This window comes from Crocodylus siamensis, chromosome 3, assembly GCF_052110815.1.
Source record: "Crocodylus siamensis isolate JL-2025a chromosome 3, ASM5211081v1, whole genome shotgun sequence".
Classification (NCBI taxonomy): Eukaryota; Metazoa; Chordata; order Crocodylia; family Crocodylidae; genus Crocodylus; species Crocodylus siamensis.
In genome coordinates this window covers 164438583-164465926 of record NC_143397.1, presented here as the reverse complement: position 1 = coordinate 164465926, position 27344 = coordinate 164438583, and the positions used below count along the sequence as shown (strand labels likewise).

Here is a 27344-nt window from a genome sequence, read left to right as displayed (position 1 = left end):
TAAAATACCCTTTCAGCACCATTACATAAAGTATAATTAGCATTAGTTGTCATAAATATATCTTTCTTTTTTTGGAGATCGAACTGAAGCCTATGGAATAGGTAACTGCAGAACTTAGATATCCTTACTCTGAAGAATGTGCCTAAACAAGTGAGCCACTGATTCTCAACCAAGGTGCCATACAATCCTTTTAAGGTACCACAGAATATTAGCATATGATTCATAAGAGACATCAAAGGAAACAATAAAAATGCATTTAAATACATTAAAAGCCAAAGATATGCCAGGGAGTCATTTGGGCCTTTGGATGATCAAAATGTAAAAGGGGTGGTAAAGGATGACAGAGCCGTTGATGAGAAGCTAAACACATTCTTTGCATCTGTCTTCACTGTGGAAGATATTAGAGAGATTCCCTGACCAGATCCACACCTCTCTAGGGACAACTCAGTGGAGCTGAACCAAGCTGAAGTTTCAGTAGATGAGGTCTGTAACAGGGTCCTGCCTCAGGGGTGGTTGTGATACTCTTGATACCCCCTTAGCCCTTGTCTCCTTTAACTCCCTCTAGGGCGATCATCCCGTCTACTCACCTGCCATGCCTTGAAGTATTTTTATTTAGAAATGGGAGGCTACCCCAGGGCTTTTCAAGCAAGATCTTGTTTATGAATGCCAGTGTTGCTGCTTCTCACCTTAAGAGCTAATTACGTGGCTTCCTTGTCTTCCTTTATAGCCAAACCCAACCTTTGCAGCTGCTACTGATCACTCTGACTCTCTGCACTCTCTTCCCCTCCTGGGCTCAGGCCTCTACCTCCTTCTGGCTACATCCACGCACTTCAGCTCTCTTGGCTACTCCTAGGTGCAGTCCTGGGTCCCTGACCCTGTCTCTACCTCTCCCAGGCGCTGGGCCCCTGGCTGTGACTGTCGTTCTCTGGACTAAAGGTCCCTGACTGTGTCAGTGGCCCCCTCAGCCTTTAACCCCTACCCCTGGGAGCTCCCTAAGGTGGCGAGGTCTGCAGCTACCCCTGCATGGGGTTGAACCCCACCTGCTCCTGCCCAGGGTGGCCTGCACCATGCTTCTGCCCATAAGCTGGAAGGAGCAGCCACCACCACCTGAGCTGCTTAGAAATGTGCAGGGCAGGCTGGGAGCTGTCATCCCTTATGGGGGAGCTTATGGGGGCCTCCCATCTCTTATGAGAGGGCTCTCGTCTCTTCTAGGAACCTGGGAGGGAGGGTGGAACCTTTTTTGTTCAATCCAAAAGTAAATATTTTGAATAAGTGTTTATTTTTTAATAATTGATTATTGGTAAATTTTAAAACAAGATGTCATTAAAAATATGTTCAGTTATTTGTCAGCCAAAACAATTTGACAAAAAATTTTTGATGGACCTAAACAATATGTTAAAAAAATGATACTTTGACTGAAAAAATTACTTATTCACTAGTTGTTCTTTTGCTTTAAGCTTTGACTACATTAATAGATCATGCAAACTGCAGAATAATGGCTTTTTTGACAGATGAATCACTCAATGACTGGAAACAATTCTTCTGGAAAAAATGAGGCATTGTTCTGTATAAATATAATCAACCATGTACGGTAAGAGAGAGGAGTGCTTCACAAAAAACAGCAAACAAAAATAGCCATTTAGGAACAGTACTATGAATTCAAGAACTTAGAAAACATTAAAGCTGTTTTATATTACAGAAAATGTGTAACCAGCTAGCTCTTTTGAAGAAGCAGTTACTTAGGCTACATGATGTCCTACTGCTTAAACATCCCTAAACATTGCTGTTTTCTGGTTAGCAAGTATTGGATGGTCCCAAATGAGTGCACAAATGTGCAGCTTTGTTATTCTATTTTATTTTACAGTAAAATCTCTTTGTATTTCAGAAATGTGTAATTTTATTATAATATTCAACAACATTTGATTTCATTTTAAATTACAGGATTTCAAACACCAAGCATGACCAGCTTTACTTGTTTTATCATTATTTACACTGTGCATTTTTTACAGCTTACTTACTATATAGCAAATTATGAAAAATTAACTTCAGTTTTTTTGCATAAGATTGGAAAATGTGAAGTATCTTCAAAGCTATGTGATTATAGCTCTGCAATCCAGGCTGGCATCTTTTTTGAAGGTTGATTTTTACAGTGCAGCTTCAACATCAAAAGCATTAAAACATCACTCCTATCTACTCATTTATTCTAGGTTTCCATTCAAAATTATCCATCCTGTTTTTCAAAACTCCCTATGAATTTGCTACAAGTGATTCTCACAGGCTTGACCAACTTCCCTTCTGGAAGATGCGGGCACAACTTAATTCCTCTAACTTCTAAAAGGATGATTTGCAAATCTTTCTCTGCTGGCTAGCGTCTTTCTCTCGATTCAAACTCATACATCGAAGTGCTTCTGAGGCATTGCTTCTTGAATATTTGGCTGTCAGGGTAATATGCCAAAGTCTGAACTACTCATCTCTGTTCCATAAGCCTTAGCCATCTCTCATTCTCTGTAGCTATCAACAGTTTTACCATTTTTCCTGCCTAATTACCCTATGTCAAAGTACAGGTGTTTTAAACTTTTATTATAACACTAGCTAATTGCCCATCAGGAATTACTTATTTCAGAGAGTGTTTACATACCCTGCCCCCTCCTCATCTTTCGGGGACAGCCATGTAAAGACTCCCTCCACTGTCACTGCCTCCTCCTCCAGCCTCTGGTGCAGGGGCTCCCTTCTTCTGCCCAGTTCCCTCCCCCTCTGCCACTTCCCTTCCCTGCCTACCACCGTGACCCCCTGTTGCTGCCCAGCCCTGACAACAGCCACCACTATGACCCCCCTTCGCCTCCCCCCACCTATTCAGGACCGCACAGCCTCCCTCTCTCCCCACCTGTTTCCCCTCCCTGTTGGCTGTTGTTGGGGCCCCCTTTCTGTTCCCCTCCCTCTCTGCCACCTGGCCCCAGCAACCACCACCGTAACCCCCATCTTCGCCTCCCTCCACTCGGCTCCCCTCCCCTCCCTTCCTGCCCCCCCTCCCCCTCCCTGCTGACTGTTCTGGAGGGGCGTTGGGGATGGGCGGGGGGGGGGTGCCACCACCATCACCCCTGCTTTGCCCTCAGGCAGGGAGGCATGGGGAAACCCTGCTGCTAGGGTGGTCATGGCATGTTTGCCATCACCACAAACTTCGCTAGCAGCAACTCAAACGTGGGCCCGTGCAGCCAATTGTCGCCCACCCTCTCAGCAATGCATGCGCAGTTGGCCAAGTGTTACGAACAGACGGACAAACAAAGCCCTTTATTATATAAGAATTATCCTGTAATAGCAGTGGCTTAGTATATACCACATAATGGATACCTGACTATTCATCACCAGTCTTTCCACTATAACTCACCCCCACTTGATCATTTTGTATCTTGGCCTCTACAAAAATCTGTTTTATCTTTTTTATCTTCTTTGCCCCATTCTTTTCCATTCCACACAAAACTTGACTGCAAAATGTAACATCTATTGCTTCAACTGCTTTTAATCCACTTGCAGATTACTTCACCTGTTCTCTTTCATTTTCTGTGCCAAGTTCAAGTTATTTGTCCTGATCTTCAACTCCAGTAACACCTTTAGCACAGGGAATGGGGCACAGGAGTTCATAGCTGTTTTAGTGTTTGTAATTAAAGTAAAGCAAATTGCTTCATGTCTTTTTCTTTTTTCTGTTTCTAGTGAGAGATCTCATTTTCTAGGGCAGGTGCTGTGGGAGGTGGGGAATGTGCAGGAATCATGCTAGCCTGAAGTAAAAGAGGGGAACCACAGGGGTATTATAAAAGGACCTCTTAAATGCATGGGTGGGTCTAGGCTTTTGAAGAGGGGGATACAGGTGGAGGGTGCAGGATTTTGAAGCAGCAGGGTGCAACATCACGTATAACACAAAACACGTTGTTCCTGAAGTGAAAAGGCAGCTAGAAGATCTACTAATATGCCACAGGCCCAGTGCTGTATAAGATCAAAGCAAAAATATAACTTTATTGTAACGTGTACTCATTTATTAGCTTGTAAACTTTAAAAAACACAAGAAACTAGCCAAAAGAGCCCCAAGATGTTGTATTAGCCCTGCAGTCACTAGAGTTCAGCCTACATCTCTCCTACAACAAAATCCGGCCTTCTAGAGCATCCTGACAGCGCACGCAGCTCTTCACGATCAGTCGTGGCTGCCCCTGGGTTCACGTCCACCTCAGCCAAGGTTTGTAGCTAGAGCTGGGAGCAGGCTGCAGCGCAGGGGGATCCGAGAGGCTTGACCAGGAGCGGTTAGTGGGCACGGGGGGGGAGGCTAGGGTTCTGCAAAGGGCGGGTGCGGAGGGCGACGTGCGTCGTCTCTTTTAATCCAACGCATTTTCCCTCAGGAAAGAGAATCACTGCGCCCCCGGCCGTCAGCGCGACACGGAAGCAGAGACAAGTCGCGCTGCCAGGAGCTCGCAGCCCGGGCAGGGCCGGCCTCCCGCCGCTGGGGGCGCTGTGCATACGGGGGGAGCGGCGGCTTGGCTCGCGCACAGCGCCCCCTAACGGCCGCGGGCGGGCGGGCAGGGCTAGCAGCGCCGAGGGCCGGCGGGCGGGGGACGAGGTGCCGAGGGAGCGGGCGGCGGCGCGGGGATGTTCGTGGCGCGGAGCATCGCGGCGGATCACCGCGACCTCATCCACGACGTCTCTTTCGACTTCCATGGGCGGCGCATGGCGACCTGCTCCAGCGACCAGAGCGTCAAGGTGCGCGGGGGAGGGGGCGAGTCCAACCATAATGGCGGGAGTGAACCCGCCCCCCGCGCCTGCTGTGGTCTCGCCCGGCCTTGTTGGCGGCCGCGGGGCGAGTCGAGTCGTGCTGTGCTGGGGGCTGCCTTCCCCCCCATCCCGGTGTCTGCTGTGGTGTCGCCCAGCCCGTTGGCGGCGCGGACACAGGGGGGCCCCGGCCTGCGGCAGCCACGTGGTTCCGGCGGCGGCGGGCGGGGCTGCCAGGGCCTGGGGCTTCCACCCTGGAGCCGAGCCGTAGCCGTTCCCTTGGGGCGCTGCGGGAGCAGTTCACGTTAGGGCCTTCACGTGTGTGGGGCTGCGGCTGCTGCATAGGTCTTTGGGGTTGTAGTCTTCTCACTTAAAAGTGCCTGGCCCGGAGGGATGCTGTGGCTGCGGGGACGGCCCGGGCCCTGGGGCAGTCTGTCAGCCTTTTCTCCCGGCGGGGCTTGGGGAGGTCAGTGGGCCCTGGCTCCGCTCCCTTGGAGTCCTCATGGGTAACCTTTGACCCCCCCCCATCCCTTTCCTGCTTCATTGTTGCCCCCAGGTTTTGCCTTCCCTTGCCTTTCTCACCAAGGAAGGCTCATAGGTGTCTTTATGGGTGTAGGCCTGCTGCAACCCCATTGCATGACATGCCAACAGCTTGGTTTTCAAATTTCCTTTCACAGAGTGGAGCCATATCTGCCTTTCATGTGCTGGTTTTATTTATTTACTTATTTAAAAAAAAGAGAGGCAATATTAGCAGGGAAGTTCCCTTAGAAGGCTGGCCTGGGCCTTTTTCGTTAACAAGGTAATAAGGGAGAAATTAATATATTTTAAACAGATTGCGAAATGTACTACCTCTTCCTTTATGAGCATCTGCAGTCACAGCTGCATTTGCATATCACTTGTAAAATGTAGGTGATGAATAGAACTGTATCGCTTCAAATTAAGCTGATATAATGTAAAAGACAACATGCTTAAGGAAGGTATGACTGTCCATGAAGGAGTAAGGTTTAATAATATGTTCAGGGTTTACTGTTCATGAATGGTATAATGCTGCTTTTTTATCATAGAAACTTTATGTTCAGTAAGCCTCACACGGTCTCGCATGTATGGTGGTATTTCATTTTTGGTCTAGTTTACAGGATATTGTAACCTGGGAGATTGCACAGTCAAGTAACCAACATCATAGCTAACGGTATATCAGAGTACCATGGGAATGCAGGCTTGTAGGCAAAATTATTTCCCTTAAGTTTGCCTAGTGAGCAAGAATAGATTGCATATGCCTAGCGCACTTATTCCTTTGCTGTGATCGGTGATTTCTTCAGCCACTTATGTGAGGTGCTACAGAGTGCATCTACACGAGACGCTGACTGTGCAGTAGCCTAGTACTTCTGTGCAGTAGTGTCACGTGGCAAAAACTGTTACGTGATGCTACTGCGCAGTAGTATCACAAAAAAGGTACTGTATTTGCCAGTACTGCTCTGCAGTAACTCAGGTTATTGTGCATTTATCTAGTACTTGTTAATACATGCACTAAATAAACAAGCAATAATAACTGCGCAGTAGCATCTTGTGTAGACTCTGTCACAAAGATGCTGCTAGATTGTCCCCATTTTTTGGGGTATGTGGGATTACTGAGGAAAAGAGTGTAAGTGTTTTGATCAAGGTCCTATATCCAAATGAGAGACATTGGGCGTAGAAAAGTGACCCCTAAACTGTTGATCTTGTGTTCTGACTGCAGATGCCCACAAAGGAAGAGGTAGTAACTTTCACAGTCTGTTTAGAATATATTAAGTTTTCTCTTATTTATTAACTTACACATTTTTGGAAATGTTTGAAGCAAGTCTTTGGCAAGATTTGGATCTTTTGTAGTACTGATATAACACTGTTACTTGTCTAAATCTATCTCAGCCGTGTAGTGGGTCCAATAAAAGATATCACCCATAAAAACACTTGCCTCACACATGTTCTGGATTGTCATTTATTTTTACAACATTTCATATACTGTATTTACTTGATTCTAAGAAAAGGTTTCTCCCCTCATTTAACACTGGGGAAAAAAGCCCCACCTCTTAAAATCAACATGAAGGCAGTGGGATCTGTAGCTGCAGCTGATCTCTGCCCTCACTGCCAGCTCTTCACTGCACCATCTTCCCCCAAAGTTCCTTCCTCCCCATGTCCCTACCCTGTGCAACTCTGCTCCTCTACCTGCCCCTTTCTTCCCCTTTCCACCCTCTTACCTGTGCTTCATGCCAGCAGGTTTTTATACGTGCTGCAGTCTGGGGCACTGTGCTGCTCTGGACCTGGGCTAGGTCCGAGTTTAGTGCCTCAGGCTGGAAAGGATCTAGAGCCTTTCAACACAGAGCAAGGGTAAGGGAACAGGGAAAGCAGGGAGCAGTCTGGGGAAGGGAGAGGGGAGCAGAAGATGGGAACGGGATGGGGGAAAGGCAGGGCTAGGGCTGGGGCTGGGGTGGGAGGCCTACAGGGGTAGAAGTGGGAATGTGGCAGGCCCGTGCAGGCGGCAAGCTACTTAACCTCTCCGTGCAACCTGCCTCATTGCCTGCCCTGCTGTGGCAGCAGAGGGCACGAATTAAAGGCAATCCTCCAATAATTAGTTTCTGTACGTGGGAATTTATAACATATTTATAGTTTTTCCATGCAGAGTATCTGATTATTGGGGGGTCATCTTGAATACAAGTAAATACAGTATTTTTAAATGTCAGTCACTTGAAAAACGTTTCCATACAAGTACTGAGCATTAGTCACCGCATTAGGAATGTTGAAATTTTACTTGTTTACAATTGTCACGTGAAGTCCCAATTTTTTCCCCCCATGCACAATTGTCTTAAAGTAGTAACCTTTATTTGGTCATATACACATTCAGCCCTGGCAATTGTGCCATTAGTGTAATGCCTAACAGGTTAAATATGTGATGTGACATATGTTAAGCCAATTTATGGTGCCATCGAATGGTAAACCACCACAAAGAAGTTCCACTTTTGTTTCAGATCTTTGCTGATCTGTTTGTGGCTGGTTTGTTTGGTATTATAAACGGTTTGTGGCATGTCACAGACATGGGGCTGCCCCATCCAGATCCTGACAGTAATCTGATTGGGGCAGGCCTGGGTCTGGAAGGTGAGGAGTTCTGGGGTTCCCTACAATTTGCAGGTTTGCTGCCTTGCTCTATAGGTCCCTTGGAGATGGCAGTGGAAGGCAGTAAACCTGCTGGGTCTCAGGGAGCCTTTCCTTTAGATTGGGTAAAGGGCAGCCTGAGTGTCAGCTTGGGACTTAAGGCTGCTCTAGTCCAGTATTAGAGATTGGCCACAGGGCAGCTGTGTCCTGAACCAGGGGTTGTTCCCTGCTAAACCCTGATGATCAGCTGATTGTAGGTATTAGCACAGGGCAGCCATGACAGCTGGGAGTCATGTGATTGTGGTCTGGGGCATTTTATGACCCATCTCCCAAATTGCTCATGAGCATGTAGCATGGCAAGCTGCATGATTTGGGGCATAAAAATCCTCATACCTCAGTTTCATAGTTGGTAGGGTCAGAAGGGACCTGATCAGATCATCAAGTCCGACCCCTTGCCACGCCAGGAAAAAGTACTGGGGTCAAACGACCCCAGCAAGGTGTTCATCGGGTTTCCTCTTAAAGACCCCCAGGGTAGGAGCCAGGACCACTTTGCTTGGAAGTTGGTTCCAGGTCCTAGCTGCCCTGACCGTGAAGTAGTGCCTCCTGATGTCTAGTCTGAATCTGCCCTCTGCCAGCTTGTGACCATTATTCCTGGTCACTCCTGGCAGTACTCGGGGGAACAGGGACTTCCCCAGTGCCTGCTGGTCCCCCCGACTAGTTTGTAACAGGCCACTAGATGCCCACTCAGCCTTCTCTTATGGAGGCTGAACAGGTTCAGGTCCTGTAGCCTCTCCTCGTAGAGCCTGCCCTGCTGAACCTGATCATGCAAGTGGCCCTCCTCTGGACCCTCTCCATGTTGTCTACATCCCTCTTGAAGTGCAGCACCCAGAACTGGACGCAGTACTCCAACTGTGGCCTGATCAGTGTCGCATAGACGGGGAGGATTATCTCCTTGGACCTGCTTGAGATGCATCTGTGGGTGCATGACAAGGTATGGTTGGCCTTCCTGACTGCATCCCCACATTGCTGGCCATGTTCATATTGGCATCGATAGTGATTCCAAGATCCTTTTCTGCCTCTGCACTGATGAGAAGGGCGTTCCCCAGCCCAAGACTAGGTATGGTGCTGGTTCTTCCTCCCCAGGTGCATCATCTTGCACTTGTTGGTGTTGAATCCCATCCTATTCTCATCTGCCCACCCCTGTAACCTGTCTAGGTCCGATTGCAGCCTATTCCTCCCTTCTAGTGTGCCCACGTCCCCCCACATCTTAGTGTCGTCAGCAAATTTGAACAGGGTGCTTTTTACCCCCCGTCCAAGTCACTGATGAAGATGTTGAACAGTATGGGCCCGAGGACGGAGCCCTGGGGGACGCCACTGCCCACATCCCTCCAGGTCGAAAATGACCCATCCACCACCACTCTGGGTGTGGCCCTCCAGCCAGTTGGTGACCCATTTAGCTGTGTAGGTGTTGACACCACAGTTCCTTAGTTTTTTAATGAGAATGGGGTGAGAGACAGTGTCAAAGGCCTTCTGAAAGTCCAGAAAGACTACATCCACTGCTGCCCCTGCAACTAAGGATTTTGTGACTTGGTCATAGAAGGCCACCAGGTTGATCTGACAGGACCTGCCTCTAATGAACCCGTGTTGGTTGCCCCTAAGCATAACCTTTCCCACTGGCCCCTCGTGGACATGCACCAGGATAATTCTCTCAAAAAGCTTACCCAGGATCGAGGTAAGACTAACTGGCCTATAGTTTCCTGGGTGTTCCTTCCGCCCCTTTTTGAAAATGGGAACCATGTTGGTCCTCTTCCAGTCCTCTGGCACCACACTAGAGCACCACAAGCGCTCGCAAAGCTGTGCCAGGAGTCCCTCAATGACCTCAGCTAATTCCCTCAATACTCTGGGGTGGAGATTGTCAGGACCAGCTGATTTAAATACCTCCAGTCCCTCCAGAAGTTCCCTGACTAGATCCTTGCTGACCCTTGGCCTGGGTGCGCCTCCCCTGGGGTCTGAGGGGGGGTCCCGGTGCGGGGGCTGATCCGGTCCCTGCTCAGGAAAATGGAGGCAAATAAATTGTTAAATAGGTTAGCTTTGTAGTCTGGTGTGACAACCAGATTTCATAGCGTGTTTTGCAGGGGCCCCACATTACCCGGTACTTTCTTTTTGCCCCCTATGTATTTAAAAAAGGACTTCTTGTTGTCCTTGATCTGGGAAGCTAGTCCCAGTTCCATCTCTGCCTTGGCCTTCCTGACTGCAGTTGTGACTTCTTTAATTTCTCAGCAGCCATGGAGATGGTTATCATTCCACATCTTCATTATTATAAACTTCTGGCTTGAGTTTAAATAGGACATGAGATCCATAGGGGGGTGGGGGGTGAAACTTACTAATTTTGGTGCATTCATGCTATTCTGACAACCAAGTGAGCAGAACATTACCTTTTATAAATAAGTTCTTGATTTATTTTTTTTTAAAAAGAAACAGTATACTTCCTGCAACTGATTCTGCAGAATTGATCTCTGCAAGGAACTACTTTCAAAAGAGGGATGTAAGAGCGTACTGGGATAGGGTAGGGTTTTAAGGGAAAAATGGAACTGCATGGTATGGCTATTTTTTTTTTTAGTTGTCTCTGTTTACCAGTACTATCTTGGGAGCTTTGTTTGCCTTTCATTTCTTGCAGGATGAAAAAAACTTTACAGCAAGGTTTATGATTGTATTTTATTTTCTTAATAGGTCTGGGACAAAAGTGAAAATGGGGATTGGCACTGTACTGCCAGCTGGAAGGTAAAGATTATTACTACATTTAAATATCAGTAATTATGTCCGAAACCCCTTGCGTTTTGTCAGTAGATCCCTTCACTTGTGCATTTCTTCATGAGTCAGGAAATACTTAAACCTAGAACTCTTAGTTCTAAAATTATACCTTTTATTAGACCAACTGAGAAATTGCCAAAAAAAAAAAAATAAATTGCTCAATTTTTCTTTTCTTTTCTTTTCTTTTCTTTTTGTAATTTCTCAGTTGGTCTAATAAAAGTTATCATATTGGAACCAAGAGTTGTAGATTTTTGCATTTCTTTTTGTCTCAGACCAACATGGTTACCACATACATCTCCTGGCTCATGAAGCTTTTACATGGTAGCAAAAGGAGAATCAGCAAGTGTCTAATCCCTAAATTCAGTGCTTCTCATTTAAAAAGAAAGTAGACATCTGACGCTAGGTTTCAGAGACTTAAAACTGTGGTGGTAATGTAGTCCTGTACTAGATATTGCATTAAATTTACAGAATATATAAACAATAGTGTTTTCAGGGGCTAGTACAGACTAAAAATTCAGTAGAGTATTTTGGTTACTTTTACATTTACTTAGCAATGCATTTCTGGAATGAGATAATCTCGTTTTGGAAATTGCAAAAATAAATCAGATATTATAAGATATGACTTTTCCCTGTAACTCCTCCTATCTTTTTCTGAGAACTGTCTTATATCAAGGTTAGTCAGCATAGTTCCAGAGCAGAACCAGGACATCAAATTTTGAATTGCCCTTGAGTTTATAAAGTGGACATTAAATCTTATAGTCCTACATTTAGAAAATCAGGTAAAGCTTTGAGGCCATTTTCCTCTAGGAAAAAAAATATGTGCAGCTAGAGAGGTATAAGAGACATTACTCCTTTGGAGAAAGGAGCTGCAGAGAGGCAGGAAGATGATGTAAATTCTCTTCAACACAGACTTGAAAGAAGCGCAGAGGAGCCATAGGTGATAATGGCAATGGGTGGTAGTGGAAAAATCTCACTTTCATTTGGAAACAATTCAAAATAATTAGCACTTGAACTACTATTTGAAATTTAGGAGTTTCATAGCAATCTGTAATATTGGTGAATAAAGTTTATCAATTAACCTTTGGTGGTTGATGTTTGCGGTAACTAGTTTTTTTTTTCATAGTTTCATAGTTTCATAATTTCTAGGGTCGGAAGGGACCTGAGCAGATCATCTAGTCCGACCCCCTGCCATGGCAGGAAAGAATACTGGGGTCAAATGACCCCAGCAAGATGTTCATCTAACCTCCTCTTGAACACCCCCAGGGTAGGAGCCTGCACCACTTCTCTTGGAAGCTGGTTCCAGACCCTAGCCACCCTGACTGTGAAGTAGTGCCTCCTGATATCTAACCTAAACCTACCCTCTGCCAGCTTGGGACCGTTATTCTTGGTCACTCCTGGCGGTGCTCGGGGGAACAGTGACTCCCCCAATGCCTGCTGATCCTCCCTGACTAGTTTATAACAGGCCACAAGATCCCCCCTCAGCCTTCTCTTCTGAAGGCTGAACAGGTTCAGGTTGCGTAGCCTCTCCTCATAGGGCCTGCCCTGTTGTCCCCTGATCATACGAATGGCCCTCCTCTGGACCCTCTCCGTGCTGTTGACATCCCTCTTGAAGTGTGGCGCCCAGAACTGGACGCAATACTCCAGCTGCGGCCTGACCAGTGCTGCATAGAGGGGGAGGATCACCTCTTTGGACCTGCTCGAGATGCATCTGTGGATGCATGCCAAGGTGCGGTTGGCCTTCCTACCTGCCTCCCTACACTGCTGGCCCATGTTCATCTTGGAGTCAATGATGACCCCCAGATCCCTTTCCGCCTCCGTGCTGACAAGAGGGGAGTTCCCTAACCTGTTGGTATGGTGCCGGTTGTTCCTCCCCAGGTGCATCACCTTGCACTTGTCTGTGTTGAATCCCATCCTATTTTTGTCTGCCCACCCTTGTAACCTGTCTAGGTCTGATTGTAGCCTGTTGCATCCTTCCAATGTGCCCACGTCCCCCCACATCTTAGTGTCATCAGCAAATTTGAACAGGGTGCTTTTTACCCCCTCATCCAAATCGCTGATGAAGATGTTGAACAGTGCGGGCCCGAGGACCGAGCCCTGCGGAACCCCACTGCCCACGTCCTTCCAGGTTGAGAAGGATCCATCCACTACCACCCTCTGGGTGCGGCCCACCAGCCAGTTGGCGACCCATCTGACTGTGTGGGTGTCTACACCACAGCCCCCCAGTCTATTAACGTGTTCTTTAATATTTAATATAGTTGATAGAGAATTTGCAGCTTTTTAGTGAGCATTCTCTGGAGAGAGAGTCTGAAGTCTATATTTGATACCTTTGTACAGCTGTAACTTCTTTCCCCCTCAGAGAACTACTAATGCAAGAGGTGAACTTTAGGTGATTTGGAATTGTAGAAATGTTTTCATTCTACAGATGACAGTGTTTTCTGTATTTTGCAGACGCACAGTGGGTCTGTCTGGCGTGTGACCTGGGCTCATCCTGAATTTGGACAGGTCCTGGCTTCTTGCTCTTTTGACAGAACTGCTGCTGTGTGGGAAGAAATAGTGGGAGAATCAAACGATAAACTCCGAGGGCAGAGTCACTGGGTGAGACTTGAAATGCTAACATTGGTTTTGAGCAGGCGTGTTTGTTTTCATGTTTTTTGTGCCTTGTCTATTGTTTATTTATAATTAAGGACCACAGTTTCAGTGGTTAAAACTTCAGAATGACAGGGCTAAATTTTTTAATGTTAAAAATTGTTTAGAACTCCAAGTGATTGTCCCTTGATGTCCTTATTTTTTTTCTCTTCACATCTTAATTCCACTTTCTATCCTGAAATACATCCGAAGAGTGCATCTCATTTTCTGAAGTGTCTCTATTAATAAAGAATAACTAAACCAGAGTTGGAGGGTGTTGTGTGATATTGACACTACTAGGTGTATAAACACTTAGATATGATTCACAAAATAAACTTAGAGATTCCAAATAGGAAACCAGTGTCAAAAAATGTTCTGAGATGTTATGATCTTTCTGAGTTCTTTGCATTAGAATAATTGTGTTCTTTCCCCATAGTCAAACAACAAGTGAAAGGTGAGAGGGGAGCCTTGAGTCTAATATATTGGGGACCCTGAACCTAAAAAATATGAAAAACCACTTGAACAAAAAGATAGTGAAAAAAGCCATGTTTTGCTCATTACCTCTTTTAATTAAAGATTGTCTTCCAATATACACTACAGACTTTGTCAAGCTAGTTTTAAATAACTAGATAGTATCGCTTCCTGATACAGCACCAAAAATATTAGCGTTCCAGCACTGACCTGTAAAAATGTGGTCAGTAGGCTTTACGATAAGCATGTGTTAATATGACAACAGTAGCTCATGTCTTCCAGACCTATGGCTTTAAGCAATCTACAGTTAGAATAGAAACTATTTTTAGGAATACACATTTGAAGATTATCTTTCCATACATAAGAGACTAAACATTGGTTGGTCTACATTCACAGCTGCTACAGTGGAGAAATATATTTGTTTAGTAAATTTAAATAAATCATATCAATATTAATGCACTTAAATTCATGCAAATAGAACCATAGGTACAGTTAACTAGATTAGTTATTTAACAGATTTACTTAATTTGGTGCAAAAAGTATGTGTAAGCCAGTAACTTCTTTTTTCTGGGTGTCTGTGGACACTAGACTTCAGAGCATGAGTATATGACAATTTATGTGGCCACATGACTGCATTATAAAGTGTACAGCAGGCTTCCCTGGTGTATAATAGTGAAAATATGATTAATGGAACCTCATAAGCATTTCTTTCTTTAATGGTTTCTGTATTTGTCTTCAGGTAAAGAGGACCACACTGGTAGACAGTAGAACATCTGTTACAGATGTAAAGTTTGCTCCCAAGCATATGGGTCTTATGTTAGCAACCTGTTCAGCAGATGGTGTAGTGAGGATATATGAAGCCCCAGATGTTATGAATCTCAGTCAGTGGTCACTGCAGCATGAAATATCATGTAAACTAAGCTGCAGTTGTATTTCTTGGAATCCTTCAAGGTATGTTAAATAACATCACTTAAGAGTTTATGATTAATTTAAAAGCAAATCAAAGGCTTAGTCTGAAATTGAATGGAATAAAAATCTAAATTTTCACATGTTAGAGTAGATACATGTTAGAGCTAGAAGAAAAATACTCAAGATTTTGACCCACTCTCTCTCTAATTCTGACACTTAGGAGTAAGTAATAATTTTAGGTTGGGTCTATGCCACTGCCAAAGTAACAATGCATCTCTTGCATTAAGAAACAAGGGAGATGCTGAAGTAGTACTAAGAGAAAGATGGCAAGAGAGAGCCTGAGTGGGTTTCCTTAGTAAGCTCCCAGGTTACTATATTTTCAGTCAGCTACTGCTGACCCAGTACAAAGCATTAATTCCTTTGCTTCAGAGGAGTGTATGGGACAAAAAACTCTCTCAATAGCAGGAATGGTAGAGAGAGCCAGCCTGAACTGTGCTTTTTTAGACACCTCTGTCCTAGACCCAGCAACTTATCCGTTCTTATAGAAAGAAGGTAGTCTTCCTGAACTCAGCAAGTGAAGCAAATCCTGTGGTAGTAATTTGCTTTTCAGTGCGGCTCAGACCCTCCTGATTCATATGCTGTGGGACTGTCAGCATCACAAGCAAGAGAACTTCAGCCATTTGAAAGTTAGGAAATGCTAGACTGACAGTTGCTTATGCAACCCAGTTTCTACCCCATATATATTATGACAATCTTTGTATACATATTATACAAGATGCCTCCTTATAACAGTGCACAGGATGGAATTGCAAATTGGCAGAAGTAAAGCTTCAACTGACAGCTATAGATAGCACTTAACTTTTGCCCTGATTTTTTGCAAACTGTTCTTTTAATATTCTTTCTGTAATACTTATGGTGTTGCTTATTTAGGGATCATTTGTAAACCTAACATCATTTACTTTTCCCTGTTTAGCTCTCGAGCACATTCTCCAATGATAGCTGTTGGAAGTGATGACAACAGTCCAAATATTTTGGCTAAGGTTCAGATTTATGAATATAATGAGAACACCAGGTATGTTAAAAAATTAAGGTAATCTTTGAAATTGACTTAAAATGGTTATTTGCTGGTGCATAACATATGGCTAGTTAAATAATTCTTGATATTGTGCTTAAAGAGAAGTAGAAAAATAATGCACTTCCTAGAGACAGAGGAAAAAAATTCAATAAAAATATGGACACTGAGAGAAGTCTCTGGAAATGGTTGCTCTGTATGTTGCTGTACGGTAGAGTCGGTAGAGGAGAGGATCAAGGAATATCAAAATGTTGGCTGATGCTTCTTGTAATGGGCTTACAAACTTCTGTTAATCTGACAATTCAAATGCATTACTATCGCTGGAATTTTCAGAGGATAAAAGCCTCTGATCCTACTAACCCTTATGTTTAAAGTAAGTATGTGCATATCTTAGCAAAGCCAAGGTTAATATGGTTCTGTGATTGCTGTTGTTTTTTTAAGTCAAAATGGTAATCCGTGCACTATTATTTTTAAAAACTTGTAAAATATTTTACATTTTAATAAGTCATTGGTAAAAATTCTTGCAAATAAATTGCATGCTATAAAAAACTTTTAATGAAACATTAGGTTTGTAAAGTTAAGCACTCTTCATTAAATAATGTAAAGATGTACTTGTGGTATTTTAATTACATTAAATCATTCCATTGTCAAATACAGACATTCTATAGTATGCCAGTAGCATAGTCAGTGAGGCACAGGAGTTGTATGGGTGCCTGGGTGTTTCTGGGTTTGTAGTTAGTCAAGAAAATAAATACTATTTATCCCGGTGCAGATGATAGCATAATTTGAACCTTGTGTACATGAAACAATATAGTAAATGAAGCATAGGTCTACTCACTGAACACAAATGAATACAATTAAATGGAAGTAATTAGTTTGTGACTGTATTTTAAGAAATTAATTAAAAATATTTATTGTTGAATGTCTATGAAGAAAATGTTATTCTATATTTGATAGTCTTGGCTCTGGTCACTTACAGCATTTCCTTCCACATCATTTGAATCATTAAACCTTTTATTGGGTCTCAGTTAATACATAACTTGTCTGTTGTTCTTTAGGAAGTATGCAAAAGCAGAAGCTCTCATGACAGTCACTGATCCTGTGCATGATATTGCATTTGCTCCAAACCTAGGAAGATCCTTCCATATCTTAGCTGTGGCAACCAAAGATGTACGAATTTTCACGCTAAAACCTCTAAGGTGAGCTTTTGAAGCAGATTCTTAATACAAAATTACATAATTATGTCGTCTTACCCTCTGGAAGCAAAACAAATTATTTGTAGTTGTAACAGGGTGTACCAGGGTGTCCAAAATTTTTTGGATAATACCCTGTTTTAGGGACAGTCCACCTCTTGCCTGCCATGTCTTGAATGTTATTAGATATACACGTTGAGGAAGGTTGCTCTGATCTTACTATAATAACCCCTGACTTGTGGTCCTGGCCTCATGGGTCAGTTACACAGCTTCGTACCTGCCCTACACTGTCCCATGCCTTGCAGATGGCATTCTTACTAGGGCTATGCGAAGCTTCAGGTGCTGATTCGATTTGGAGGAGATTCCTCCTAATTTGACAGCTGAATTTGTGAATCTGAATTGAACTGGGAGATGAATAAAGAGGTCCAAATTGATTCAAAGCTCTCAGAATTGATTTGGGCAGTTCCTGCTTGCTGCTGCAGGGTGCTGGACTCAGACCCTGTGCTGGTAAGTAGTTGGGGGGGGGAGGGGAGGGGGCACACAGGATGACCCATTGGGTTGGGGGAACCCCGCCATTCTCTGCCTGCTCCCCCAGCCCCCGTGAGCCTCACTGTGACCCTGCCCGCTCTCCCAAACACATTAACGGATGCTCTGCCTGGCCCTAGTATCCCAATGCTTAAAAAGTAAGCACTTAAATCTCAGTTCGGAGATTTGGAAATGGATTTGGGACAGTGATTCAAATCACCAAATTGAATCACTGTCCTCTGAATTGGCTGAATCTGAAGCAAATACTGGCCACTCTGTACAGGCGTAATTCTTACAGGTGTTCTGCTTGTTACTGGTACAGCTCTTCTCCGGGCCCTCAGACCCTTACGCCTCTCACTCAATTTAGGCCTCAGGTCTTTCTCCCCGGGCCTGCTGGACCCTCCATGCTTCACACATTTTCTCTTGCCCAGTGCTTTTCTGTTGGGTTGTGCTCTTATCCTTCCCCCTCCACAGGGTCACCCCCAAGGCAGTGGGGGCTGAGGCTTTTCAGCACCCCATCCTCACCTTCCCCTGACGTGGCCCATGTGTGGTATTTCATGGAGGCTGCCCCGCCACAGCAGCCCCACCATGCCAACCAACTCCAGCAAGGTGCAGTTTTAGGTCTTATTCAGGACCAGTCTTCAAGTCTACCTGATCCTCCATCCATCTTTCTGGGTTACCCCTAGATGTCCTGCGTCTCTCCTAGGCCGCTGCCTTTGATCTGGACTCCATCTCTATTCTTGTTCTGTATTTCTGGCCCCCAGTTTGCACTTGAACCCCATCTTCAGATGGCTTAGTGCCAGCCATTGTAATCCACGTTGTATACCCTCTGACCCCTTTTTCTCAGCAGTGGTCCCCATCCAGGGACCTTTGTGCCTCTCCAGGCCCTGGCCCCGCTGACAGGCCAGTCAAGACTCCAGGCAGTCCGCCTCTGGCTGTCTCCAGTGGGTTTTCACCCTTCGGCCTGTCTGAGACCCTGGCCCCATCATTGGCCAGTCAAGGTCCTTGATCAGTTATTCAAGCCATCAGTCCCACCATCTCCGTTGGTCCACCTTCTTGGGCCCCTCCATGGATCAGTCACTTTCTCTCGGTGGGCCTGAAGCTGTGCCTAAATCATGCAATACAGCTGCTGTTTTCTCTGGGCACCCCTGGACCCATCAATGGGCCCATGTACTGTGCCTCACTTGCAGGTCATGCCCAGGCCTCTTTTACTAGGTCTCCCTGCTGCTCAGGCTCTTACTGAGGGCTCATGTGGCCCCTCAATAGGCCCCAGCCTCCCAGCCCTGCTCTGGGCTGGCCTTACCTTTCTCTAAATCCTTGTACACACAGGTCCTCTTCCACTGGGCTGGGCTGGCCTTTCTCTAGGCCCCATGCACACAGCCCCTCGCTCTTTGGGTTGTCTGGGCCTCTCACTAGGCCACTCTCAACAGGCCCAGGTACTTGGCCCCCTTTCCAGGGCTCTGGATCTCCTCTGGGTCCCCAGGAACCTTCTCCATCCCCATGGTGCCTACCCGAATCTTCAGAGGTCTCAGACATTCTCCATACTGGCAGTCAGGAGCTTCAGCCTTTCTGTTGGGTTATGTTTCTTCCATGTCCCCAGGATGTTACTGCCAGCTCTGTTCCCAGGGTCTGGGCTTATACCCTGTCTAAACCCAGCCCTCTTCCAATCAAGCATCCCCACTGCAATCAGGTGGCTCCCCTGATCAGGCCTGGCCTCACTTGCCATCTCCTGAGTCTGTTGACTCCCTAATTAGGTGTGACGTCACCTGCCAGTGGTTCTGCAGACTGTCTGGCCTGTTAAAGTGGTGGGCACAGTATTAAATATTTTAGCAAGTCTATTCAGAAAGAGGTGCTTTTTATCAATCATCTGGTATGTCTGTACTGTTGTTATGGAATATGTTTATGCTAGCCTGTACTGTGCTGAAATATACTGTACTGCTGTGTACATGCTAGCTCATGATTGGATGTAGTGAACTGCCGTAAGTGGTGTTAGTCCATTATTAGTGCAGAATCTGGGTTAAAAAGTTATGTTTCTCAGCAGAGCTAATTAGCTTACTTGCTAAAGTGGCACAGCTGTTTCCAGGTGAGTGTGTGGAATAGCACAACATGTTTTATCACCATGCTACCAGCTTTGGTAGGTTACCAGTTTTGACATGTCTTGTTTAAGGCAACCAGTGAACTAGCAAAACTATTTTGCTTGATGAGTCCAACAAATTATTGTCATGCACACTTCTTGGAAAACTACACATTCAAGAAAACTTGGGTTTTTGGAACTTAAAGGCTAAGTACAGATGATCAAAAAGTCCAAGACTGAATTGATTCAGTATTCGCAGGTTAGTGTAAGCTGCATAGTTTGAACCAATAAATAAGTGAACAGACATTCACTTTTAATTCTGGAAATGCAGTCACATGCCTGCAGTGGCCCAGGCCAGAGGCTGTGGGGTGCTAGAGCACACCTCCCTCCTTGGCTAAAGGGGAAGGCTTGGGCCAAGGATAGCCCGCCTACTCTGTGAGGGGGAGAGTTGTAAGGGAGGTGCAAAGCATCTTGGGATGCTGGGGGACTGTGAGTTAACTTGAATCTGGAGGGGATCTAGGATAGAAGTTCAATAAACCGATGTAACGTAAATCAGTTAAGTCTGATACTGAATCCATCCAGGTTTATCTTAAACTGGTTTCTGCCATTTTGAAAGTGGCTGTACACTGAATTTCAGATTCTGATCACTTACACTGGTTTATGTGTTATTTCTATCCGTAGTCTAAATGTTTCTCCTGCCTTAATGTTCTTCTTTTTGCAGACTTTTACCCTCATATATGTTTTCTTTCAACAGGAAAGAACTGACTTCTTCTGGAGGATTAACAAAATTTGAAATTCACATAGTGGCTCAGTTTGATAATCACAACTCCCAGGTCTGGCGAGTGAGCTGGAATATTACTGGCACAGTGCTTGCATCATCTGGTGATGATGGCTGTGTTAGGCTATGGAAAGGTAAGAGCAGTGCAGGTCAGATATTTTATCTACTTCAACTGAATACTGACTTTTGGGAGAATCTATACAGAAATTTAATTTCTTCCTGCACAAGGCTTTTGAGTTTGTGAACAAGTCTTAGTACTCCTGTGTGTGTTTGGAAAAAGAAAGTCAAACCTTCTGTATATGGACGTAATGCGGCACTTTGTTCAGTGTTTTATTCAGACCATGATAGTAGCATGTATCTTAATTAGGCACCTACCTAAATCATGATGGAAGTTTGTGGGGCAGCAGTGCCTTTAATCTTGTTCTTCTCGCCATTGTACCCCTTTCCCTCTGCCGACTGAGTGGTCTAGGGACAAAACCAAGGCATTACTTGCTTCTTGTCCACTCAGAGTGAGGGGGTCTGTACAGCAAATAGATTAAAGGTACTGCTGTACCCCAAACTTCTACTGCGATTTAGGTAGGTTCCTAATCATAATTTGTGATCCAAAATGCTTACTACTTCCGATTCAAATGATAAGCGTTCATAAGTGACTTTGGTTAATGAGCCTACATGGTCCAGCTAAATGTCAGACATATACAGAATTCTAAGTTATGAAATGCTGATTCTTTTGTAGGCATTTCTTCTGCTCTAACCACATGTCAAGAGAATTTTCACTCCCTTCTATTGATTATTTTGAGAAGATCTTGTGCCAGACCAGTCTTTTTGTAGTGCATAGACTTATTTTTTTGCTGTCCATGGACTTCATAATATGTTTTCAATAAGCCTACATTTTAAATGCTTCTAGTCTCTGAATTTCTCTCTTTTAAGGTTCAGGTTTTGGAGCTGCATATGCCTGTTCTCCCCACAGTTTCTAACTTTTATTTTCAAGCTGACCCAAATTAATTTTTGAACATTAAATGTACTGTATTCATGCTTACTACAATTAATATCATGAAAATACAGTTTAACCTGCCTTTTTGTATATGGGTGGTTTGTGACCTGCTTAATTACAATGGGCTTCTAAATTAAGAACAAGTCCACTCAACTGATTGTTGCAACCTTTACTCCAAAGGGTGCTGCTTTTCCATTCTGCTGGAGCACAACCACAATCCTGTATAGCCAATAGAAGGAAGCTGCGCACAAAAAAAAAAAAAAAAAGGCTGCAGAAAACAGGTGAAATACCTGGGTGGTCCTGTGCAGCTCTTTGCTGCAGCTAGTTCACAAATCTTTATCTTTTTAGGGAGACCAGGAACTATGAATTATGTAGTCTGTCAGTCTTATTTGGTCTGTCACTCAGACCAATAATGGGGAAGCAAATGTTTAATTTCTGTGGCTTCTGGAATAAGCTTCTATTTAAATTTAAGGAGGACTGTGAGAGAATCTCAAGTTGTTATGAAGTCAGATGGACACTTGTTTTTTACATTGATGTAGTGCCATTGAATTGTCAAACTTCTCCGATTTCCACGGGCTGAATATCTGTCAAAGTTGTGATATTATCAAATGTTCTTGAATATGGGGATGGAAAGTAAATTTATTTTATGTATTTTAGCTAATTACATGGACAACTGGAAGTGCACTGGCATTCTGAAAGGTAACGGGAGTCCAGTCAATGGTAGTTCTCAGCAGGGCATTTTTAATGCTTCTTTAGGTTCAGCCAATACAAGCTTCCAGAATTCACTAAATGGATCATTTGCTGGCAGGTAGGCTAACTTGAGACTGGAATTTTGGAATGTATTTGGAATGTATTGACTCTTCTGTAAAACTGTTTACTGAATTGTACTGAATTTTGTTTTTTGTTTATGGTTCTTAAGTATGTTTAATGATACTTTAAAGTTATTTATTACTGTATTAATGTTTCTACAGATTATTCAGTTGTAGCTCTGAGATTAGTATACTATGCCAGTGTCAGTAGATGGGGAACCAGCAAAACCATAAAACAAATGGAACCCTTCTTTTAAACACTCGAGACTATTTTCACAAATTGTTTCCACTCACCTCTTTTTTGTACTTTTTAAAACATCTTCAGTAGTTTCAAACAGGAAGAGATGACACTGTGTTTTAGAGCAGTGTAATTGTCTTATTGTTTGAGGTACATAGCTAAGTGCTTAGGAAGGCTACCAACTACAGATTGTATTTGTGGTATGAGATAATGTAGGAAGGGAATGCGGAAGGAAACAATTATCTGTGCTTGTCTTCTAATAGGAACCAACTAGCTCTTATTTCCAACTGTTTTTCTTACATACCTAGGCTGACTAACTTAAGAGTTCTTTTGTGAATTAGTTTTTTGGAATTATTAATTGCTTTCTCTGTTATGTTTCTGTTAGAATGACACTTGTTTTCTAGACATATTAAAAACTTTCAGTTAAATGAGTGAAAGAGTTTGTACTAAATTCCTGAACCTTGCATTTTTAATATATAGATATGATCATACAAGGCATGATCATACAGGGCATGTTGAAGGCCCTGTTCTTTACAGCTCACTGAGGTTAAATTCCACATAATACATTTATTTTATCACCAAGCTATATTTCCCTTTGCATTCCTATACAGACATAACTGTTACTTGTAAACAAATACATTCCAGAGCATCTCCCCACCCTCTTCCTTGGACTTTAAACTGAACTACAGCACTGCCTTGCTCCACTGATTGCGGGAAACATATTAAGGCAATTAACTTTCCCTTGGGGGTGAAAAGTGGGAGTGCACAAGGTGGCCATAGACTAAATCATAGAGTAAGAAAACAAGAAATCGGTCCTTTAGTTCCAGCAGAGATAACTTACGCAGGAAAAATGTTGAATATAATGTCAGCTTGGAAAAAAATTAAGGTAAATTGTAGACTCTAGAGCCCTTCATTGAGATGAATGAGTCAGTTTGCACTTAGCTTGTTTCCAGCTCTCTGCAGTCTCAGAATGGATTGGTGCATATGTTCAAGATTATATTTGCAAGTATAGTGCTGGAAATATAGTTTTTTTCCTAAATTAAAGCAATTGTTAAGTATAATTCTTCTGTAAGTGGTGAATTCCTGAGATTTCATGACCATATACTGCAACAAGACTACATGGGATTTTGCCTTTTAAAAATGATACAGCCATTTTGTGATCACATATACTTGAGAGTGTGTGCAAATTCCATAGTTCTAATATATTTCTGAAAACTAAAATGCTTAATAAAAACCAAATATATTGATCAAATGACCAGATTGGTATACTGTATTTTATCACATAACACCCCCCCCCCCCCGATGAGATCACACATGCCCATTGTTTTTTGGGAAGGCAGAATGTAGGAAAAATGACTTTCTCCCACCCCAGACTTACGGCCATAGGCAGCAGGAACACAGCCTCATCTTCAGCTAGCCTACCCACCCTCCCTTTCCTGTTTAGGCAAAAGCTGCAGTGTTAATCCTTTCACAACTGAATTTTCAGTAGCTCTTGGATGCTCAGGCACAAGCTTGAAACTGTAGCTGCTGCTGAAGACTGGACTCCATGGGCAGACTAAGGATTTTGAAATGAGCTAAAAACAGTCTGCAGGGTAAAATAGGAACTGAGAGTCCAGGAGTAGTTAAATTCGGCACCAAAATTGCTGAAGAAAGGATTGCTTGATCAAGCCTCTTAAAAAAAAGAGTGAATCATTAATACCTGTTTAGTGAGGAGCAATTAATAGGAATAAAGCAAGCCATGAAATCAGTTGACTCCCTAAAGCCTGCCTGAATAGAAATGCAACTGCTGCTATTCTAAGCAAAAAATCAGCTTCCCTGCTTAAGACATGCACCTAATTTTGGAAGGCTAATATTTTGGGAAAAGATGCATGTGGTATGTGAGCAAATACAGTCAAATGCAGAATTAAATAGCTTCTAATCTGTATCTTTAGGTAGTGACTTTCAGTGATAGTATGTTTTAAACACTAAAGAGGGATTTAACCTATAACAAGATTTTAACCTTCTAAGGATTAAATGTGTCAAAATCCTTATGTTCAACCAACTTAGTGACCAAAATTATTTTGGAATGACTGAAAAATTAAAATTACTGGAAAAAACTACACTCAGTAGTGCTGTGTTCTTATTTGTACTGATAATGTGTGTCTAGATTTGTGATGCATTTTCCCTTCTCCATTTGTATTATGTCCTTTTTAACAGAAAACAGAGCTGATACCAAGCTAACTGGAGTAACTTTGCTGTTTTGCTGCTTGTTGCATGCACACAGGAATGGAAAATGAACTCCTTTTTCCCTTCCCCAACGCCGTTTGACCTCTCCCAAGACACCAGCAGCCTGCTAACTACTAAACGCAAAAAGGCCTTTAAAAAAATCTTGTATACCTTTTTGTATTAGCCAGCAAAGTTTGATAATGTTGGAACTTCAGAAAGAAAGATAATTGGAGAGGCTTCTTGATGAGACAAATTTCCACCAAGACAGGTGTTTTTTTTTCCTGGAAAATTCATGAAATTAAAGAACTAGTCTATTGATATAAAGAAAATTGTTGTTCTTAAGTGGGATGGGAAGAGGGGGAAGATGGCCTAATGACCATTAAAGTCAGTAAATTTTCATTAAAATTGTTCTGAGTGTTTATTTGCTTTACGTTTCATAGTGCTTAATTATATAAGTAAGGTTCCTAAACATCACAACTTTGTAAAAGATTTTTAATATACGGAAATTGCTGTCTTATTCCTTTAAGGCTAACAGTGTGATTTGACAATTGTACAGATGATAATTTAAATTAGTTTGATAATGTTACATTTATAACTTAACCACTTCCAAGAAATGTTTTGTAAGCACTGTCATAGTTTATTCATCCTCACTAAAAAGTACTTTTTCTGATGTACGCCACATGCCCCTATGTTGTGATTTCATGGATTAGCAGATTCCTTCTAAGCACAACATTCTAATTTATTAAACATCAGAAGTCATCTTCCAGTGTAGATTGTCCCAGAATTTCATAAATTATTTGGCCTCTGCATTCTGTAAATGTTCTCCACAGAGCTATAAACACAACAGATAATGTTTAGAGATATTTTAATAGCTATAATAAATTAATGCATATTACGGGTAAGTCATAATAGAAATGGCAGAAGAATGGCATAATTCCTAGAGCTTGTGAGTTTACCAGAAATCTTAATCTTATCCCAAGGCTTTTGCAGAAATCTGTAAATACATACAGTGATTGTATTTCATGGAAACAATAGTCATTCTTTGTAGATGTATACTATGAAAGATAACTGTTGTAAAAACAATGCAGTGGTTTTACATCCATCTTAAAATGTGCAGTGAGATTAATTTGAATTAGATGTAAATGCAGCATATGTATTTGCATATTATTTAATGTGTGCCTGGTGTTGCAAATGAAGTGTTACTAAAAGCTCTGTTAATAAGCATGAATAATTGGAGAGAGTGAGCATCAGAGAAAGATGTTGATAGTTGTGCTAGAAAATCTTTTTAATTTACAAAGTAACTTATTCCTTTGTAAAATGCCTGTTAGAAATATTTTCACATTATACTTTTTCTATACTTTGAGTGGAAACATGTACTTTTCTTTAAAGAACTGTTTGAGCAAATCTGGAATCTTGTTTTGAATTGGGGCCTGATTTTTGCTATTACTCTATTGGTTTTGGCATGGATATACTAAAGCTTTTTTTTTTTCCAGCATGTCTTTTCTCCCCTTTGGTTCTCCTTGTATTTACTACTTTTCTCTTTTTCTTCTGTTTTTGTTTTGTTTTGTTTTCTTTTTTGTTTTGGTGTTTTGTTCCTGTCTTAATTGTTTCAGGTATTTCTTTCCCCCTCTGGATTCCCCACGGGCTGGATCAAGATGGTCCAGTCATGCCCAGCTCCTACCTCCTCCTCCTCTGATAGAGCACTCTTGCGATGCTGACACTGCCAACCTCCAGTATCCTCACCCTCGCAGACGATATATCTCTCGGCCTCTTAACCTTTTACCTGAAAATGAAGGGGTTTAACACGTTGTTTAAAATAAACTCTAAAGGGCCTACTTGATGTTTGTAAACGCTTCCATTTTCTAGCTGCTTTCATTTTTCATTTTTCCTTCTGAAGATTTTCAAAATTTGGGGGCTTTTTGCATGTTTTGCAAAACAAACCACAGTATTTGGAGTCTGAACGTTTATGCTTGTGCATCAAAGGAACACTAGCTTCATTGTTCCAATACCCTTTGAATTATGACAACACAATACCAGCAGCATTAAGTATGAGACCTATATGCAGAGTAGTTGACTTCAAAATGCCTGTCCCATATTTTTTGTACTCAGTTTGTTGTGGTCTTGAGTTTCTTCTTTTTCTTTATTTCTTTTTTTTAATTATTTTTATTTTTTGTATATCACATTGATATATGTGAAATGTATTGTCAGAGTTCAACATGCTCTCAAGAAACAGTTCTGTAACTCAAGGATCACATCAGAAGTAACTCCTAAAATAAACTGTTCCTGTGCATACTGCAGCAAAATGGTAGTTTGGAGTGTCTGGTCATTTGAAGTTTCCACTTCACTGCATAAGATTTAAATATTTAATTTTTTTAAATTGTCACTAAATAGATTAATAAAACTTATTTTAAAAGATGTGGATTATTGTGCTTTCTTTTTATTTAATTAAAAGGCACCTAGTATGATATAGGGGCATGTTAGAGTCAAGTGTCCCATCTGTCATCTTATTCAGATTAAGGTGTATGTAGTGGATTAATCTGGAGCTTCAAACAGAATTTTCCTTAAAAAAGGATTAGTATACAGTTTCTGCTATATACTTTTCAACAATAAGAATTAGGTGTTGATATGGAACACAAAACATCTTGTTTGTAACTGCTAGAAGACTGCTAAAAAGAAAATTAAATTGTATACAGTTTAGTAGCCTTGTGATAGAAAAGGAGCATATATATATAATATGTATCTCTTTATAATTCAGGTCTGGTGTG

General features: G+C 42.6%; 1 protein-coding gene across 3 annotated transcripts; it reads left to right on the top strand.

Moving 5' to 3' along the window:
* Positions 1-4030: 4030 nt before the first annotated feature.
* SEH1L (SEH1 like nucleoporin) lies at positions 4031-26994 on the top strand. 3 transcript variants are annotated; one of them, XM_090039624.1, is made up of 9 exons: positions 4031-4743; positions 10609-10659; positions 13138-13284; positions 14525-14736; positions 15668-15766; positions 16825-16965; positions 20313-20470; positions 21985-22135; positions 26193-26994. In XM_090039624.1, exons 1-9 carry the CDS (start codon positions 4633-4635, stop codon positions 26380-26382), a joined length of 1260 nt encoding a protein of 419 aa, XP_089895750.1. In that variant the 5' UTR covers positions 4031-4632; the 3' UTR covers positions 26383-26994. The 3 variants fall into 3 exon arrangements, with proteins under 3 accessions (XP_089895750.1, XP_089895752.1, XP_089895751.1); XM_090039626.1 differs by lacking the exon at positions 26193-26994 and adding an exon at positions 24638-24984 and having other exon boundaries at positions 4038-4743; XM_090039625.1 differs by lacking the exon at positions 26193-26994 and adding an exon at positions 24571-24984 and having other exon boundaries at positions 4043-4743.
* The last annotated feature ends 350 nt before the right edge of the window (positions 26995-27344 follow it).

Coding starts and splice junctions, on each gene's coding strand:
- SEH1L (XM_090039624.1), top strand. CDS start 4,633: ATGTTCGTGGCGCGGAGCATCGCGGCGGATCACCGCGACCTCATCCAC. Junction 13,285..14,524: donor TCCGAGGGCAGAGTCACTGG/GTGAGACTTGAA, acceptor ATTTGTCTTCAG/GTAAAGAGGACCACACTGGT. Junction 20,471..21,984: donor CTGTGTTAGGCTATGGAAAG/GTAAGAGCAGTG, acceptor TATGTATTTTAG/CTAATTACATGGACAACTGG.